General features: G+C 38.8%; 1 protein-coding gene across 3 annotated transcripts in view; it reads left to right on the forward strand.

The window, feature by feature from the left end:
• The first annotated feature begins 10,743 nt into the window (after positions 1–10,743).
• PRRG4 (proline rich and Gla domain 4) overlaps positions 10,744–20,141 on the forward strand; it is a 15,734-nt gene continuing 6,336 nt past the window's right edge. The window contains exons 1-5 of one of the 3 annotated variants that reach the window (XM_032841037.1): positions 10,744–10,807; positions 11,438–11,562; positions 16,669–16,832; positions 18,239–18,287; positions 19,487–19,619. In XM_032841037.1, coding sequence (XP_032696928.1) covers positions 11,460–11,562; positions 16,669–16,832; positions 18,239–18,287; positions 19,487–19,619 — 449 coding nt within the window. In that variant the 5' untranslated portion in view covers positions 10,744–10,807; positions 11,438–11,459. Of the gene's footprint in view, positions 10,853–10,884; positions 11,106–11,437; positions 11,563–16,668; positions 16,833–18,238; positions 18,288–19,486; positions 19,620–20,141 lie in introns of those variants that run through there. The other 2 variants (XM_032841035.1, XM_032841036.1) reach the window with 2 other exon arrangements.

Here is a 20,141-nt window from a genome sequence, read left to right on the forward strand (position 1 = left end):
AGACAACCAGATTGGCAGAGGTACAGCTAAACTGCCATCCCTCTAATGGTCCTTTCACCCAGTTGGCCTTCACCACAGGTCTTCTTGAATTCGTTGCCACATATTAAAGTTCACTTCAAATGTTTCCTCTCCTACAAAGTCTTTCTTGATTCTACTCTCCTCCTCCAATTCTCTAGGCACATTACATAGCTCTTGTATGTCTTACTTCATTTCGTCTTGTTTTGTTACTCGTGAGCTATTTTCTACCTATTTTGAACCATCTGTGTCTTAAGAAAAAAGTTAAGAGTTCAGGTTCTGGAGTCAGACTGTCTTAGTTCGAATCCTAGGTCTGTCCCAACAAGCTTGAACACTTGAGCAAGTTGTTTAACATCTTCAAGTTGCAGTGCCCTCATCTGAAAAATGGACATAATATTTGGACCTACTGAAGAAAGCTATGAGAATTCAAGGAAATAGTGTAAGTCACATGCTTAGCTGAGTGGCACACCATATGGAGATTTCAGAAATGTTACATACTTCTTAAAAAGTTAAACATAGAGTTACCAATGACTTAGTAATTCTACTCCTAGATATAGACCCAAGAGAATTGGAAACATGTGTTCACACACGAACACAGGTACATGAATGTTCATAACAACATTATTCTTTGCAGTAAAAAAATGGAAGGCACCCAAATATCCATCAACTGATGAAAAAACAAAATGTGGTATATCCGCATAATGGGATATTACTCAGCCATTAGTAGGAGTGAAGTGCAGATACATGAAAACACAATGCTAAGTGAAAAGTCAGTCACAAAAGACCATATATTGGGGCATCTGACTGTTGGTTTCAGGTCAGGCTGTGATCTTGGGTCATTAGATGGGGCCCCAAGTTGGGCTTCACACTCAGCATGGAGTCTGCTTGAGATTCTCTCTCCCCCGCACCACTGCCTCGGCCCTGTCTCCAGCTCACATGCACATACACACTCTCTCCCTCTCTCTCTCAAATAAATAATTTTTTTTAAAAACCATATATTGTATGGTTCCATTTATATTAAAAGTCCAGAAGAAACAAATCTATAAAGAAAGAAGTAGATTAGTGGTTGCCATGGGTGAGGAAAGGGGAAATAGGGAATAACAGCTAGTGGGTACGGGGCTGCTTTTTGGAATGATGTAAACAGTCTACAATCGGATAATGGTAATGGTTTGTTTGCACAATATTGTAAATATACTAAAACTCATTGAATTGTAAATGTGTAAAATAATTCATTTTGTATAATTTTTAAATTTTACATGTTATATAAATTTTCATATTAAAAACTCTTATTTATATTACTACTCAACTTTGTATCCCATAGAGTGCCTAAGAAGATATCATTAAGAAAATGATTTTCTTTAAAAAAAAAAAAAAGAAAATCATTTTCTTTTAAAGGAAAAGATATTTAATATGGCCTTAAATGCAAAGGTGAAATGATATAAGTAGCTTCTATAAATTATAGTGACTATAATTTGCATGCAGAACAAACTGTAGGTAAATGGTATTTACTGCTCTGTAGAAATTCCAGTAGACTAGGTCAAACTAAAGTAAAACAATTCTATCAATCTTGGGATTACCCTTGGCTAAAACACAATCTAGTAAAGCAATATTAATAGGGAACTCAAAAAAAGAAGAAACTGTAAAAAACCATTGAGTATGTTAAAAAAAATTAATTAAAACAAGAGGCTATTTTAAACCATTTTTTAAATGTTAATATCCACTATCCACAATGGGAAATTATGACTTGGCTTGTCATTTCCCACTATATGTGGATAAGCATATACATTTATAACCCTTTCTAGAAGTTAATCTGACAGCATGTATAATACAGACGTATATTTACAGCTAGTAAAAGGCCTGGAATGATGTATTCCAAGTACTACACTTGGAAGTAAAATTAGGGATTTTTTTTTTCCCCTTGCCCTTATCCCCTACATTCTTTTACAATAAACATTAAGTATTGCTTTTGTAATAGAAAACAACAAAAGCATTTCTTAGCCGTTTTATTTTTTTGAAGTCAGCTTAATTTTTTTTTAACTTTCCTGAATAAACTAGAACTTTATGAACTTGTTAGTGATATATGTAGAAAATGATAAGTAAAATATAGAAATCACTGAGGAGACATTAGATCTGCAATTAGAGAATGATTCATGGGGTATTATCTCTACAAATCAGCAACGCAAAAGTTCAAGAGTTTAGTCGATGAAAATGGATGAGTCAATAGTCTCTTGTAATGTTTAAGGACAGAATCTCTACGTTTATTGAAATGAATTGCTAAATTACCTTCTAAAACGGTTATTCCACTAGTGAGCAGAGAATGTCCTGCTTACCACACCCTTCTCTGTATTGATATAACCAGCAAAAGAAATGAGTCTCGTTTTACTTCTCATCTCTTTATTAGTGAAACTGAATGTTTTCTAAGGCCTATTTATTGGCTTTTCATATTTTTTCTTTGGAATATTGTCTGTTCATGCGCTGCATGTTTTTAAAGTAATCTTTTCCCTTGTTGATTTGTTACAATATTTTAAAAACTAAAGATCTTAACTCTTTATCTGACATATAAGTTTTAAGTAATTTTCCCAGTTTGTCATTTCTTTTCAACTTTAATAATGTCTTATAATGTGTAAAAATATTTGATTTTATGAGGTCAGCTGTATTATTACTTTTTCTTTCTTATTTTTGCTTTGCTTTTATTCTTAAAGAGTCCTTCTCAGGTGTGCCTGGGTGGCTCAGCCATTAAGGGTCTGGCTTCAGCTCAGGTTGTGATCTCAGGGTCCTGGGATTGAGTTCCAAATCAGGGCTCCCAGCTCAGTGGGGAGTCTGCATCTCCCTCTCTTTCTGTCCCTTCCCCCCAACTCATACTCGTTCTCTCCCTCAAATAAGTAAATAAAATCTTTAAAAAGAAAGAGAGTCCTTCTCAACTCTAGAAGTAGATGTTATCCACTTACATGTTCTTCTAATTCTTTTATGGGGCAATTTTTTTCATTTTAGTCTTAAAACCATCGAGTTTATTTCAGAGTAAGTCAGAAACTCTTAAACATATATTTTTAATAAAACAAAATTTCCTGTGACATAGGCATTTAAACAGTTTTTCAGAGTTCATTTAGAAAGGACTGGGTTCTATGGAAACTTTTTTTTTTTTTAAGATTTTATTTATTTATTTGAGAGAGAGAGCACAGAGAGAGAGGGAGAGAGAGAAGCAGACTGTCTGCTGAGCAGGGAGTCAGATGCTGGCTGAGACCAGGGCCTGAGCAAAAGGCAGACACTCAACCAACTGAGCCACCCAGGTGCCCCTGTGGAAACTTATTTTAAGTGTTCTTTTGGAAAATGTCTTTTTGCTAATTAACTTCTATATTACTTGGATGTCTTACAAAGGGCATGTATTGCTTTACTGTTAAATATATGGAAATTTATTTTTTAAAAAAGAAACAAAAAGTATGCTCTTCATTGCATGAGAGGTTGATGTCATATGTCAGAGTCAGATCTTAAACTTCACCTTTTTGTGACTAAAAGAACAAAAGAAACTCCTCATGATTCATAGGGCGTGAATCATAAGTGCTAGATGATTAAGTGAAATTCTAATACCAGTGGGGTGAAGTGGAAATCCTACTGGTTAGAAACCAGAAATCCTAGTTTCAATGTCCCACTGGATTCACTGACTAAATTCCTTTAGACAAATTTCTTAAAATTTCTGTACCTGTTTGTCAACTTAATAAACAAAGATCTTAGTTGTTGGAAAAGATGAGCTTACGAGTTAACATAGTAAAGTACTAAAGGCAACTTGAAGTAAAAATCTTCATGGACAGTGTTAAAAATTCTGTCATCCAGGAACTCAGGAAGCCTAAAATGTTTCCTTAATTAATAAGTCTCCTCTCAAGGGCTCAGCTATTATTTCAGAGGCCCTATGAAGGGGATGGGTTATCAGAGCCGAGCATTTTGGGAATAACAAATTTCATGATACTGATGATGAGATTGAAATAATATTGTATTTTAAGAATACAATTTAATTTTAATTTCTGCTACTGCTTGCTCCTTTAATTTCTGCTACTGCTCTGTTCTTTTAACATATTTCAGCTTTTTGAGATGCCAATCTTATATATATATATACACTCATAAACAGAGGCATACTCCAAAAATTTATGTTTACTAACATTCATGCAAATTTGTATATAATAATAGGGACATAGGTAACCATATGCTTGCTCAAAAGCGTATCTTCAAGTTTATCTTCAGCATGTTGATTAAAAGAACTAATAAAATCAGGAGATAAGCAAATCTGGTAAGATGATTAAAGACTTCAGAGTCCACAATTCGTAAAGAGATCTCTGTCTAATGTTATCTAGACCCCCAGAGAAACCGATGAAAAGGAGGATTTATTTATTACTTCATCCAACAAATATTAATTGAGCATCTGCCAGGCACTGTACTAGGCACTGAGGAAAACTATCAGGTCGAACACATGAAATTGCTGATATTCAGGCATATTTTTTATTCACAACAATGGCAATTTCATATAGTTCAACCTAAGAAAGTTACAGAAATTCCTTAGAGAGGGGAAAAAATAAGAAAGAAAGTTGAAAATGAAAAAAATAATTTTTTCCCACAATAACAACTTAGAAGAAATAAGAGAGAATGAAAGGAAAAACACCAATGGAGAATAGGAAAGAGAACATATAGACAAAAATAGAAGAGAATGGTAAAAACATACAACAATAAAAACTAATATAAATTCTTTTTTATTTTTTTACTGAGGTATAATTGACATACAACATTATATTAGTTTCAGACTACACATACTGATTCAGTATTTGTATACATTGTAAAATAACTACCACAATAAGTCTATTAATAATCTACCACAATAAGTTAACATCCATCATGATACATAGTTACAAAAAATTCTTTGTCTTCTGATGAGGACTCCTAAAACCGACTCTCTTAGCAAGTGTCAAATATGCAATACAGTATTCACTATAGTCACTGTCCTGTACAGAACATCCCCAAGATATAATGGGGATGTTTGTACTTTTTGACTCCCTTTACCCATTCAACCCACCTCTCACCCCTTGCCTCTAGCCACCACCAATCTCTTCTGTCTATGAGCCTGGGGAGGGGGGGTTGTTTGTTTGAAAAATGAGTACATTCTTAATAATTAATTTAATTCATCCAGTATGTATTGAGCATCCAACACTATATAGATAATTTCATGAAAGGCACAGTATGTGCCAAAAAAAAAAAAAAAAAGAGAGAGAGAGAGAGAAAGAAAGAAAGAAAAAAAATATATGGTTCTCCTTTAAAAAGAATTATAGAGGGTGACTGGGTGGCTCCGTGGGTTAAGCCTCTGCCTTCAGCTCAGATCATGATCTCATGATCTCATGATCTCAGGGTCCTGGGATCAAGTTCCGCATCAGGCTCTCTGCTTAGCAGGGAGCCTGCTTCCCCCATCCAACATGGCCCCCCCGCCTGCCTCTCTGCCTACTTGTGATCTCTCTCTGTCAAATAAATAAATGAAATCTTTAAAAAAAAAAAAAGGTAAAGGAAAGTTAGACCAAAGTGTCCCATGTTTTTTAAATCCTAAATTCTGAGGAGGAAAAAAATGAAAAAAATATTGAGGTGGTAAGAGAGCTATAAGAGTGGAAACCATAGTAGAAATATAAAACCATATACAAATTCAGTACAAATCAGAGAAAAAGATAGTAAAGTTGGAAAGAAATAAAACAGGAGTACTGATAGTAGAAAAAAGACTCAGCAGCAGTCACCTGATAACACAAAATAAAAAGTATAAATCAAGTTATCAGAGCAGAGAGGCCAATAAAAGTAAATCTAAAAATGGGGTAGTATCTCTTTTGCTACATAGAAAATCATATTAATTTCCCACTTTGTAAAATTATGGGTGAACAAATTATAAAAGACATAATTTGGGTATACAGCCAAATTCTAAAATTTATAGTTTAACACGATTACTTTCCTTTTAAGTATCATAGATTATATAAAAGCAAGTCATGCATGACTAGAATGGGAAAGAATCATTAGAAAATTATTTAAATAAAGGCACATAGCTGACTCAGTCAGGGGAGCATGCCACTCTTGGTCTCAGGATTATGGATTTGAGCTCCATGTTGGGTGTAGAGATTACTTAAAAATAAAATCTTTTTTAAAAATTGCCTAAAGCCCCCTTTACCCTTCTATTGTTAAAGATGTTCAAAGAACCATAGGACTTCAGCATAGGAAGAAATCTTAAGAGTTCACTCAGCCCAAACCTTCAATGTCTCAGAAGAGGCAGAGAGAGTTTCAGAGAAGTGATTTGTCCAGAGTGATCAAGCGAGAGAAGAACGAACTTATTCATTCTTTCATTCACTTAGCAGTCAAGAAAGCATGCTTTGTGTCAGGTGAGATACAGAGATCAGTGAATTTTGTTCCTGGCTCTAAAGGACCTGTCAGAGTGGCAGTGGTCAGGGAGGATAAAAGAAAGCCATAAGCGTTACGAAAGCCATTAGTGTACATCAGTAAATGAAATAATACTTTAAAATCCACATTTTGTATGTCAAAACTCGGTTATTGAGAAATCTCATTTGAAAGCTTCAAGCTGGGGTGGTACATAAAATAACAAAGGAGAATCCTTCACTAAAGAAGAATAAACGGGATCCTGCTTTCTAGATTTCCTAACGGCTCCATCATATGATGCGTGTCTTTCCTCTGTACCAGCAACATCAACACTGTGTTACTATCCTTCTTTGGGGCAGACTAAATGAAAGATACTTAAACATCATCAACTGTATAACTAAAAATGCATGATTTGTTTGAACTCCCTTTGCACATATGTGCATAGAAAGTGTGATTCTCCCACCGATGTCCCATAATCTTGTGTGTGAAACTATTTGTGTTTAGCGAGAACATCATGATTATCTGAACAGGGGTTTACAAAAAAGGATACAGAAAAAAAAAAATTGTCTCTCAGTCAGAAAGCAAGGTTAGGATGATGAACTGAGTCTGATGAAGGAAAGAATTATTATAATTGTAAAAATGCTGAAGTCTGAACAAAGAGTGAGAGTTTTGTGACCAACTGTGACCCAGGTCCCTGTCACGGGCCCCTGAGGGCAGCTTGGAAGCACGCCGATTCAAGTTTGGATGTGTCCTGTTGGGACTGTAAGGATTACTGGTTCTTTAAAGCATACATATAGCTCTTATTACGACCCACAGCATGACGCAGAGCCAGGTGACCATGAAATTGGATTACCTTTCACATTGCTCTTGATTTTTATTTGGTTTTGCTATTAATCATTGTTCTTAAATGATAGAGTTAAATATGAGCTGTAGTCAAAAGTTCTTTTAGAGGGTTTTAAGCAAATGTTTAAAAATTAAATCTTTAGTCCCTTTGCCTATTTGTTGAATCTGAACATACCTACACTTGGACATATAATCAACTTTGAACAGGAGGAGTCTTTCATTTTCCACCTACTGGAACGAATTAAAATAGCAAACAACTGCTGTTGAAATGTCAAGACTAAAATGTCACAGAAACATCAAGTTCAGTAAGTTGCAGCTCCTGCTCCGAGTAGGCTAATGACATAGTCATCAGTGTGTCTTTAAGGATGTGGAGGTAGCCTTACATTGCAAAGCTTCATGGCCGCAACCTTCACATTTCCTGTCACAGTCCTTGAGTCAGTCCTCATGCCCACACAGTAAAGTGAGTTTCCATTTCATTCTTGAGTTCACACAGGTAAATGGGTGGGTATATGCTTAAATTCAGAAATGCACTATCACATTAATCCAAGTCCACTGGGTGTTGTACTTAACTAATGAATCACTGAACACTGCATCAATTATGTACTATAGAGTGGCTAACTGAACATAATAGAAATAAATAAATAGATAAATAAATCCAAGTCCATTCATCTCATTGCTCTTTTTTTCTCCTCGTTTCTTTTGAAATCAAAAAATGTTTTACCTACTGCCTTCCATTGCTTGTTAATACCTCAAAAAAAGCACTGGGAAGAATGAAGAGCCAGGCTACTCTTTGGCCAATGACTGTTCAAGACCCTTTACTTCTTCATGCTTCAGCATCCCTCTTTGTAAAATGAGAATGATAGTATCTGGCCCAATTCCACAGATGGCCAGAACAAAAGCACTTAAAATTCTTTGGAACAAAAGCATAAGAATATGGTGACTCTAAAAAGTAAATGGTACAAAATAAGAAAATGAACATAGCAAGTAAATAACAGAAGAAATTGTCAGTTGTGGACAATGTTCTTACTAGTATTCTCTTTTCTTTTTTTGTTATCTAATCTCAAAATTTCTTGTAGTTCTATAATGGCTGAAGTTTGTATGCATACTGCCAAATACCATAATATTGTTTAGGACCCAATATTACAGGGAAACATTCAGGGATGTAATTCACCACTGAGAAACACTTTCATTTCTGTATCTGACTCCCCTCGCAGACTATAAACTCTGATATTTGATGAGAGCACAAAGCCTCATTTGTTTTGGTCCAAATATCCAGATATGTGGGTGGATGCATTCTACCAAGGAATGTCACCAAAGTTCACATCTGCTTATTCCACAGCATGAGGCATCTGACCATTTGCCTCTCTCAATATAATGTGAAGCGCTTTTCCTCCACGAAAATTAATTGCTTCCATCCAAAAAAAGAAAAAAAAATATCGAGCATGAACAACATAAAAGGTGCTCTGCTGGGTACCATGGAGGCTGTAAAGATGAATAAATCAGTTCTTGCCCTTATGAGAACTTTATAGGCCCACATTCTTAGATATAGATTTAGAGTAAATTCTCCTCCAAAACAGAGACCATGGTGTTTATCTTTGTATCCACGGGCTTAGTGATGTAGTTTGGCTAAATGAATGAAAATAAGCAGGAGAACGAGTGCTCTGATCAAGCTGTTTCCTGTTCTAGGATGTCAAACATAAGAAATCATTTCTGGTCTCTTCTTCTGATCCCATTATTTAAAAACAACAAAGGGATTGAAGAGGAGAAGGATCTAAAATAGAAACAAGTTAGAAGGGCACCTGGGTGGCTCAGTTGGTTAAGCGTCTGCCTTGGGTTCAGGTCATGATCCAAGGGTCCTGGGATTGAGCCCCTCTTTGGGCTCCCTGCTCAGTGGGGAGACATCTTCTCCCTCTCCCTCTCCCCTGTCTTGTGCACTCTCTATCTCAAATAAATAAATAAGCTCTCAAAAAAAAAAAAAAAAAGAAAAGAAAAGAAAGAGAACAAGTTAGAGACAAGTTGGACACATGGAAACCAAGGATGAAGAGATTGGGAGAAGGGGAAAGAAAGAGCACTATCTTGAAGGAATCAATGAAGACAAAATTTCTGCAGAAAACCTAGGAAGAATTAACTCAATTCTAAATAATTAGGATAAAATAGTCAATAGTCTTTATGGGGAGAAAAAAGAATTGGGTGGAAACTGAATTCAAAACTAGAAAGGGGGGCACCTCAGTGGCTCAGTTGTTAAGCAGCTGCCTTCGGCTCAGGTCATGATCCCAGGTCCTGGATTCAAGCCCCCCATGGGGCTCTTTGTTCAGTGTGAAGCCTGCTTCTCCCTCTCCCACTCCCCCTGTTTGTGTTCCCTCTCTTGCTGTGTCTCTGTCAAATAAATAAATAATAGCTTAAAAAAAAAAAAAAAAACTAGAAAGGGGGAAATATGTTTCCTCTGATTTCCAGTAAGTTCCAAGCCACTTTGATCAAAGCATGAAATCTCAAAGAATGTTTCAAAGAATGTTAACATGTCATTTGGACAAGGAAGGATGTAAATGTTACCTGGCACAAGTCCTCTGTCCACCTGCTGCCTTCATTACTTGAGGCAGCAATTCCCAAACTCTTACCTTGTGACCTCCTTACGCTCTTAAAGACTATCAAGGGCCCTCAAGACCCTTTACTTATTTGAATTCTACGTAATGGTATTTTATCATGTCACATATTGATACTGAGATATTTTCAAAATATTATCTCAAATCAAAACAAACGGTGTACCTTTTTGTTATGTTTTCTCATAAACTCAAAGAAAAGTTCAAGATGTCAAGATAACTATTTATTTGAAAATAGTGAGGTTATCACTATCCTGACAGGTGTGACCAAAGAGCTAATTACAGAATTACTGAGAACATAAAAATTTTATTAATCTCTATAAAAATGTACATGTTGATACTTAAGCCTACAACCATAGAACATACTAGAAAACACAGAATACCCATTCTATTAGCAAAGTGATGACATCATTCACGTCAAATGGCCTCTGGAAATTTCCACTGTAGTCATGACACACTGAAAGTGAAAAAGGCAAATCATGTCTTATTACCATCATGGAACTAGTTTTGACCTAGGAGACCTCTTCACAGGATCTTGGAGAGATCCCAAGGCCCGGGGTCCACAATTAGAGAACCAATGTAATCGATTAATTTTAAAGTCAATTCCCATTTCTTCTTACTAATAAAGTGTATTTTCTCTGATGAATATTTTGTTCCCATTCCCGAACCACCCTTTGAGAACCGCTGACCTGAGGTAACCACAAGACAGACCCTCCCCCCCCACAGTGAAAAACCCAAAGCGAAATGGCCGCGGGATGGGGTGGGTGGGGGGCAGCTCTGCTTAGCACAGAGAACTGAACATGCCCCCTGAATTCTCCAGCAGCGCGGGGTAGGGAGACCCGTCCGAAACCCGCCACCCGCGCACAGGGCGGGGCCAGAGCTGGCTGCAGGCGGCCGGACTCGCTCGAGGCTCAGGGCAGAAGCCGCTGCGGTTCAGGAAGCACCTGCCGACTGCCCGCCCGCCGCAGGTAGACCGGCCCCCGGGGGGAGGAGCGCGGCCCGGTGCTCCCCAGGTAGCCGCCTCCACCCTCTCCCACAGCTGAGGGCCCCGCATCCCCGGAGCCCCGCAGGAACTTACGGCCGCGTCCTCGCGTGGGCCCGGCGCCCCTCCGCGGACCCCAGGCACCTCCTCCGCCCCAACGCGGGAGGCCAGGACTGTCCCTGAGATTTGGGGGGCGCAGAGACGGAGGGTCTGGCGGCCGCAGGGACTAGCCAAGGACTGGGCTCCGGCCCGGGAGCTGCTGGAACATGCGCCCGGAGCCGCAGGTGCGGGGCCCGGCGGCTTGGCTCGGGCGGGGAATGGGTCACTCGGGGGGGCCACCTCGGCGCACCCGGCCCGATTGGAACGGAAGGCAGAGGGCCGCCCGCGGCCACAGGTGCCGGCTCAGCCGTCGGCAGAGTCCCGGGGCGCGGCATTTGTCCCTTAGGCACTCTCGGGCTTTCCGGGCGCGGGTCGGGCCGGGCGACCGAAACCCGCGGGCCGGGCGCAGTCGCGCGGTTGTTTGGAGCGGAGCAAGTCGGTGACTCAACCCCCAAGGAACTCAAAGCGCTGAGCCGGGGACTTTTTTGACTTTTTCTTGTTATTTTGTTTGTTTCAGCTTGTTTGATAGTTACCAGACTATGTTTACACTTCTGGTTCTACTCAGCCAACTGCCCGTAGTTACCCTCTCGTTTCCTCATTGCACAAGGAGTCCGAAGGAGTCCGGGCATGCTGGAGAAGAAGGTAAGCACGGCTGGCGTCTCTGAGCAACCCCCTGGAATGTCGAGACAGGTATTAGAGATCTCAAAGGAGAAAGTGTAGTCTTTGAAATGACATGCCCACATCAATCATAGAATCCTTAAAATCTCTAGTTTAATTTGTGGTCTGTTTGGCAATGTTGTGGTTATGTTACGTACAATTTATACAAATTTATTTCTATGAGTTACTTGTGATAAATATATATTTAAGACCTGGTTTGTGGTTCGCTGAATGGAAACTTCTGAAAAGCAGTGAGTGCCGTTTTTCTAGATAAGGCTGTGTGGTAATTATAATGAGCGTAATTACTTGTGTTTCCTGGAAAGATGGACCCGGAATTCAGGATCTAGTCTGGACTTGTTATGAGACCCCGGGGCAAGTTACTGAACCCCTTTGTGCTTGAATTTCTTCCTCTGTAAAATGATGGGGGTGAGGAGTGGAATGATCACTGAGGTCCTTTTTGACATCAACTTGTCTGGTTATCGGGGTAAAGTCAGATGCTTGTGGAAGATTAGGTTCCGTGTCTTGCTAACCTAGAATTTCATACCTTGTGGGTTTCAGGTCATAAACAGACTGGTTCCTGTCCACATTTTAAAAGTCTAACCTAGAAACCAGAACCAAAAAAGGAAAAAAAAAAATGGCTTTGGCTTCAGCATCCTTCCCTTGCCTGGTCATTGTGCTTCCCTAACCCCACACATTCCTGTCCCTTAATCCTTTTCATCAGATCTACGCTCAGCTCATTTCCATTTGGGGAGGATCTGTTATACTAATACTCCTGGATAACTCATTAATGACTAATACAGCTTGGTGTATTAAACCTTCCAGGAGGGTGTGTGTGTGTGTGTGTGCATATGTGTGTGTTTTAAGATAGGACATCTTAACCCAAAGGAACCAAACCCTGATGGCAGAATTCTAGGGAATTGGATAAGCTAGCTAATGAAACAAGGGAGAGATTTTGGAAGGAGATCCTTCTTGTTACCTCCCAAGTTCCACCACATATGTAAGTCCATTCATATATAAGACTGAAGGTCCATACTCAGTGGGAGCAGATGCAGATCCCCAGTATGTTGGTGAGTATATACATCGATACACATAATGCAGACGTAAAAGACATTCTCCAGGACATCACAAACTATGGAAGGAATTCAGAGATCATATCTGACAGCAGATGGCTGGAAATATCTATGAGAAATGTAAATGAGGAATCCTATCTATTTTAAAAGTTGATTTGTTCAGTTAGTAATCACTTTATTAACACATACTACGTGCTAGGCCCTAATCTAAGTACTGGAGATAGAGCAATGAAAGACTATAATCCCTGCCCTGGAGAACCTCTTCATCTGATAAGGGGGCGAGAGGTAAAGAGATAGTCTCCATAAGCTCTGTGACAGAGGTAGGAAAAGAGAGCTTAAGAGCAAAGAGTAAGTAGCGGTCACTCTGTCTCCAGAAAGCTGCATGGCACAGAAGCCGATAGTAAATGGTGATATGAAAAGTAACCAGGAAAATAAGGGACCTCCAGCTGAACTCTGATAAAGCCCAAGGGTGAAGTTCAAGTGAGTCAAAAGGAATTTATTTAGAAAACATAGAGGGTCAGGAGAGAGGAAGAGAATGGAATATCTGGGTTGGTGGGCTTGAAAGAGTGGAATGCACAGACAGCATGTTAGGACGGCCTAAAACGGCAGAAATAGAAATGAAAAGAGAAGGAGCACCTGGGTGGCTCAGTGGGTTAAGCCTCTGCCTTCAATTCAGCTCAGGTCATGATCTCAGGGTCCTGGGATCGAGCCCCACATCGGGCTCTCTGCTCAGCAGGGAGCCTGCTTCCTCCTCTCTCTCTGCCTGCCTCTCTGCCTACTTGTGATCTCTGTCTGTTAAATAAATAAATAAAATCTTAAAAAAAAAAAAAAAAGAAAAAGAAAAGAAATGGGAAGAGAACCTGAGGAGGCAAATACAAAAGGATTGAGGTCTGTGTATCCTCCAGCAGGGGCCAAAGGGAATATAGGACTTCTCACTGGAAGTTCTGGGTGCTCCCAGGACAAGGAGGTTTGCTTCTTTGGAAAACAAACAAATTCAGAGTTACTTGGGATCCCAGTAACAAAGAAAGGACAATAGTCTCCCTACGATCAAAATAGAGACAGGGAAAAATTTAATAAAGCACTGAAGGTCTAAAGTTAATCCCTGACTGAATCAGAACTTTCACGCTCAGGGAAGTGACACACAGCAGCCCCTGGAGGGTACATTTAATTCAGGGGTGAAGACTTTAACTGGCGTAAGTATCATTTCAGGAACAATAAAAATGTTCATGATTCTCTCTTTCTTACTTTCTAGTTGAAAATAATTCTACTGAGTCCCATCTGAAGGGCACAGAGTATTTTTAGAACTCAGATAACCTACTTGAAGGGAAGACTGATCATGAGAAATTTGGCACTACTTTCTTAGCCAATAAAATGTAAAGTTCTGGCCATATCTGAGATACAGCTTTACAGAAGCAGCTTTCTAATTCTCCATTCTGAAATTAGATTCCATGTAGTAAGTACAGCTAACTTAGGCCATGAGTTACTTCCATCACTGGTTTAGTATTTTAAGCCTACTACAAGCTGAATAGTCCCAGACTATATCTATGAATTGCTTTCACTGGTAGAATTTAGGTCTGAGAATTTCTTCCCAATGTAGAAAAGTTGAGTTCATTCATTCATTTAGTAAATCATTTTTTGAGTACCTCATATGTGTCAGGTCCCATATGTGTGCGTACTTTAATGGAATTTTTCTTCTAATGAGGGGAACAGTGGTAACAAGCGAGTGGTAACACACGCAGAACACACCAGAGGCTGGTACGTGCTGTGGAGAGAAGCCGAGTGTAATAGGGACACGGAGCGCCAGAGGTGGGTGGGTGGGGATGAGGTTTCAAGGTAACATTGAACAAAAATCCAAAAGGAGGTGGAAGAAGAAAGTTCTTTTCAGGGGAAACAGCCGGTACAAAACAAAGACAGGAGAGAACCAGGCGCATTGGAAGCCAGTGTAGCTACAGCACAATGTTAGAAACAGACTGGAGGGGAGTAAGGCGACCCCTTAGAGGGCCATGATGAGACCCCCAAGGAGAGGTGATGGTGACTTGGAAAATTCTTCATTTTGTCTCCATTTGGTGGTAGCATCCAATCTATAAGAAGACAAGGGAGAAGAAAGAATAGAAAGAGTTCACCACACTGGTTAATCACAATGTTCTTAAAACAGCTATCACCAATGATCGCATTCTAGCTTCGCCTTTGGCTCAAATAGCCCGTATATGTTATTTATAACTCAGAAATGTATATGCTGGAATAGTGCAGGCCAATAGAAATAGAATGTAAACCCCATAACGAGTTTAAAACTTTCTAATAGCCACATTAAAAATGTAAAAAGAGGGATCCCTGGGTGGTGCAGTTCGTTGAGCATCGGACTCTTGATTTCAGCTCAGGTCCTGATCTCAGGGTCATGGGATCAAGCCCCACACCAGGCTTGCGCTCAGCAGAGTCTGCTTGAGACTACCTTTCCATCTCCCTCTGCTCTCCACCCTGTGCGCGCACTCTCTCATTCTCCCTCTCTCGAAAAATAAATAAATAAATCCTTTAAAAAAGGTAAAAAGAATTGGTAATATTATATATATATATATATATATATATATATATTTGATCTAACACATTATATCCAAAATACCCTTTCCAAATATAAGCAATATGAAACATTGTGATATTTTACTTTTTAATTAAGTCTTCCAAATCCAGTGTATATCTTACATAAGTATAATTCATACATAGTATATGTATGAATTCATACTAGAGACATATGTCTCGATTCATACTGGCCATAGTTCAAGTGCTCAATAACCACATGTGCCTAGTAGCTACTGTATCGAACAAAATAGCTCTATAAGATTCAGACCTGTTTGGAAAAATGATTGACTGGTGGAAAAAAAAAATATCTTGGACAGGTGTGACTATTCTCGCGGGGCTAAGAATAAATGGCGAAGCAGAGGTTGTTCACAAATCAGAATTAGTCTTTCAGCCCCTGCTCTGTCATCACTCCTGAGCTGTCTCTCGGTTGCCCACTTTAATATATTCTTCTTCCATAATAATGTTTAGCAGTGTGAAACACCAAGTTCTTTTAAGCACTTGATGCAGTTTTCAGCAAGTTTCTGAATTCCAGTCTTGGTAATGTGATCTGGAGCAAGATTTCTTAAGCGTTCTTTGTGCGATACCAGAATGAGTTTACAGTTTGTGGGTTTTGAAAATGCTGCCATGGCGGGATATTTTGGTTTTGTGTTACCCTGTGCTTAATGCTGTCATGTTTACCATTTACCTTCCCAGAAAAGGTAGAGGGAATCTTATGAAACACTGTAGGCCCATCTTTGGGGGATGGGGAGAAAGAGCCAGCTACTTGTTTAGGAATGTCTGAATGTCTGCTAATTAACCTTATAATCGCCTTATAATTTTATTAACTTAGAAGTTTAAAATTTTGTAAGTTTTTAGTACAATAGTCTGTCCATCTTTTTCTCAGTCAAGATAAGAGAGAGCCATCCCTCTAGAAGTAGAAGAGTCTGACCTGTCATTCTTGAAAATGTAATTGTCTAGAGGGAAGAGTGATATTTAAATAATTTTCATTTATGCAAATAATTTTGGACATAACCAACTCAAGTGTTTTCTGGGCTTTTGCTAATATTTGTATTTCATATTTAACAGACATTATTTTTACTGCTGCCATTTCTTTTTGTCAGAATTTAAAATCATACAGGGACAGCTGGGTGGCTCAGTCCATTAAGCAGCTGCCTTCGGCTCAAGTCATGATCTCAGGGGTCCTGGGTCTGAGCCCCGTAGCTTGCTCGCTGCTCAGCCAAGAGACAGCTTCTCCCTCTGCTTGTGCTCCCCCAACTTGTGCTCTGTCTCTCTCTCTCTCTCTCTCTCAAGTAAATAAATAAAATCTTGAAAAAAAAAATTTTTAAACCATACCAAAAAAGTTTGGTATAATTTTACATCATGAGAATTATTCAGTTTTTCCACCATTGAAACAGGAATGTTCTGCCCTATTTCTTTCAACTTTGCAATCTTTCTATTTCTTTATTAGTCTTCACAGCAAAAGAAGAAGCAAATCTTTTCATACATAGACGCCTGCTGTATAATAGATTTGATTTGGAGCTCTTCACGCCCGGTGACCTAGAAAGAGAATGCATAGAAGAACTTTGTAATTATGAAGAAGCTAGAGAAATTTTTGTGGATGAAGATAAAACGGTAATTTGGCTGACAATGTTAATTGGCTGGAAATTTATTAAATCATACTTAAGAAAATGGCACTTTTAGTCATCAGAGATTTTATGCTTTAAATAAAATTGAGATTTTATACCTGTTATCCCTTTCTACTTCCTTAAAATGCCAATTAACCTATTTAGACTTGGCTTTATACTTAATTAAATTGAACTTACAGCAATCAGCAAATTATCAGTTGTGTTGTGATTTTGTGTGTATAGATGTTTATTATATCTAAAAACAATCATGAAGTGGAGTGGATTACATTTTAGGATATTATTTGATTTAGTTCTGTGACTCAGGCTTCAATCATTCTAGACTCAGAGCAATTTTTCCTACCAGTGACCTTATCTTTTCTAATTATTGCATTTATTAACAATTCTGTATGTGCCAAGTGCTCTGCCAGAGACTGAGGATATAAAATATATAGTCTCTGCATTCAGGAGTTTATTGTTTGGTCTAGCTGTGTAATTTAAGGGAGAAGTTTTTAGAAGTTCTCCTTTGAAATATAATTAATCTGTCCATTAATCTTGGAACAGTATAAAACAAACAGCATGGTCCCTGTTATAATCTGGCATATTCTTAAAGAATGTTAAGTGACTCAAATTCTTGACTTCTATAAATTAAATAAGCACAGCACCTTTTCCCCTTCCTCAAGAATTCCACTGTACTCTCTGGTCAATAGGAACAAGGAACCCTAGGTATTCTTCAAATGCAGACATTAATGGAACTTAGTTCTTTTTTCTCCCAATATTGTACCCAGGCCCTCAATCTCTGCTAATATCTGCCACATCTGCTGGAGAGGGAAAACAAAGTCTATACTGTGTTGTTGTACCAGTTGAAATTTTATTCTTTTTTTTTTTAACTCATTTTATGATTTTTATTATGGTTCCTTACAATCTGCCTCATTCTCTCAGATGACACTGAAAGAATCTCAGGGATGTCTTTCCCCAAATCAATCCCTTTCAATAAAATCTCCTAGCAAACCCAGGGCATACTGAGCACAGAGAAATTCAGACTCCTTTCCAAACTTGGTAATGGGTCCACTCCTTCAGCCCCCACCTTTGGTGCTGTCACCGACTAATGTGATAGTTTGGGGGATGCCAGCGGGGACTCTGAACAGGGACTCTGAGCGGGTGAAGGGAGAGCGGCAAGGGACAGTAGTAGAGAGCTAGCATGGGCAGTCATCTCCTGACCAATTCCAGAGTCAGGAGAAACAGCGGTGGGTGGCAATGCTTTAATTAGAGTGAGTAATGCCCTCCAGCTTGAATAAACTAATATCCTATCTGTGGCACATGCCAAGAATTTACCACCCCAGTCCAGGTCATTGGGATCCCATGAAATGATAATAGAACAATGAAATAAACTTGGAAAATTTACCTTTCTCTTAGACAGCATTCTGGAAAGAATATTCCGTCAAAGGACCAACCACAAAATCAGGTAAGGCAAGAATTGATGAAATTTAATGTTCTTCCCACCCTTTCTCTATTATAATACATTTTAGTTTCATTGTTTGAGTTTGGCTATTGCTCAACATACATGCCTTGTAAATCCAGGGATGATTTCTCAATTATACATTGGGCTATCTAAGACGGAGGAAGCCACATTCATCTTTACACACTGAAAATCAAGTTTGGTGAGATATTAGGGAAATGAGATAATAGGCTTAAAGGTGTTTTAAACAACTCAGCTAAGTCAAGACTTGCACAGAATAAAAGTAGGACTCCATTAGTTGCAAGTAGTAAGCTTAATTTTTTTTTCTTTTTTACCATTACAAGTAAATGGAATACTTCTGCTACTGGGTAAATTAAGAGCGTTAGAATTAAATAAGTTCTATAGAGGGGAGATCTTTATTTTATCTGTATTATCATCTCTAGCTGCTTTTTAGTCAGGTCTTTTTTTTGCCGGATCTTCCTTCATTCCCCTCAGGTGGAGCCCCAGCTATGAGGAGGACTTAATTACATTGCTATGCTAGTGTTGCTTAGTATAGTTATCTCTGTATTTAATACCAAAATGTGCCTAGTTGAAAAAGAATATGTTGAGTCTTATTTTTTTAAGTTTATTTATGTTTTTAGTATCTCTACATCCATCATGGAGCTCAAACTCATGACCCTGAGATCAAGAGTTGCATGCCCTTCTGACTAAGCCAACCAGGGACCCCAGAATATGTTTGGTCTTGAATGCTATCCATTTAATATGACCTCTTTAAAGTAAATGAAACTTGGGGGCAACTGCATGGCTCAGTTGGTTAAACGCCTTTGGCTCAGGTCATGATCCCAGGGTCCTGGGATTGAGCCCCATATGGGGCTTCCTGTTCAGCAGGAGACCCTGTTTCTCCCTCCTCTCCCCTGCCTACAACGCCCCCCCCTCACTCATGCGCGCTCTCTCTCTCTCTCTCTCTCTCTCTCGCTCTCTCAAATAAACAAATAAAATCTTAAAAAGTAAAGTAAGTGAAACTATAACTAGGGCTTTTAGGAAGAGTCATTTACAAATTTTTATCGCTAACACAAAGACTTTTTAAAGAAAGCAGTATTAATAGATTCTTAATAGTATGCTTAGATCCAGTGTTAAGTTTATTGAAATCATAGACAGTGCTTTTCAGTTGTTATACCTACATTATTTTATTGATTTCTCTTAAGATGCTAACAGAGAGAAAGTTGATGTCATGGGCCTTCTGACTGGATTAATTGCTGCTGGAGTGTTTTTGGTTATTTTTGGTTTACTTGGTTACTATCTTTGTATCACCAAGTGTAACAGACAACAATATCCCAGGTAAGTACCAAATAAAAATATCGAATTCACTATTATACATTCTATATTATTATTTTAAAATGGATAAAAATGGCTGCCTATATTTTTTGAAGATTTTATCAATTTATTTATTTGACACAGAGATCACAAGTAGGCAGAGAGGCAGGCAGAGAGAGGGGGAGGCAGGCTCCCTGTGGAGCAGAGAGCCTGATGCGGTGCTTGATCCCATGATGCTAGGATCATGACCTGAGCCAAAGGCAGAGGCTTTCACTCACTGAGCCACCCAGGCACCCCTATGGCTGCCTATTTTTTAAATAAACATTTTACTCTGGAATAATTTTAGGTATACAGGAAAGATGTAAAGATCACACAGAGAGTTCCCATCCTTCACCTAGTTTCCCTCATTGGGAACATCTCACATTCCCACAGTACATTTGTAAAACAAACCAGGCAACACTGGTACGTTATTATCAACTAAACTCCAGACCTTGGGGCACCTGGGTGGCTCAGTGGGTTAAAGCCTCTGCCTTTGGCTCAGGTCAT

This window comes from Lontra canadensis, unplaced genomic scaffold (assembly GCF_010015895.1).
Source record: "Lontra canadensis isolate GAN:19392208 unplaced genomic scaffold, GSC_riverotter_1.0 scaffold118, whole genome shotgun sequence".
NCBI classification, from domain to species: domain Eukaryota; kingdom Metazoa; phylum Chordata; class Mammalia; order Carnivora; family Mustelidae; genus Lontra; species Lontra canadensis.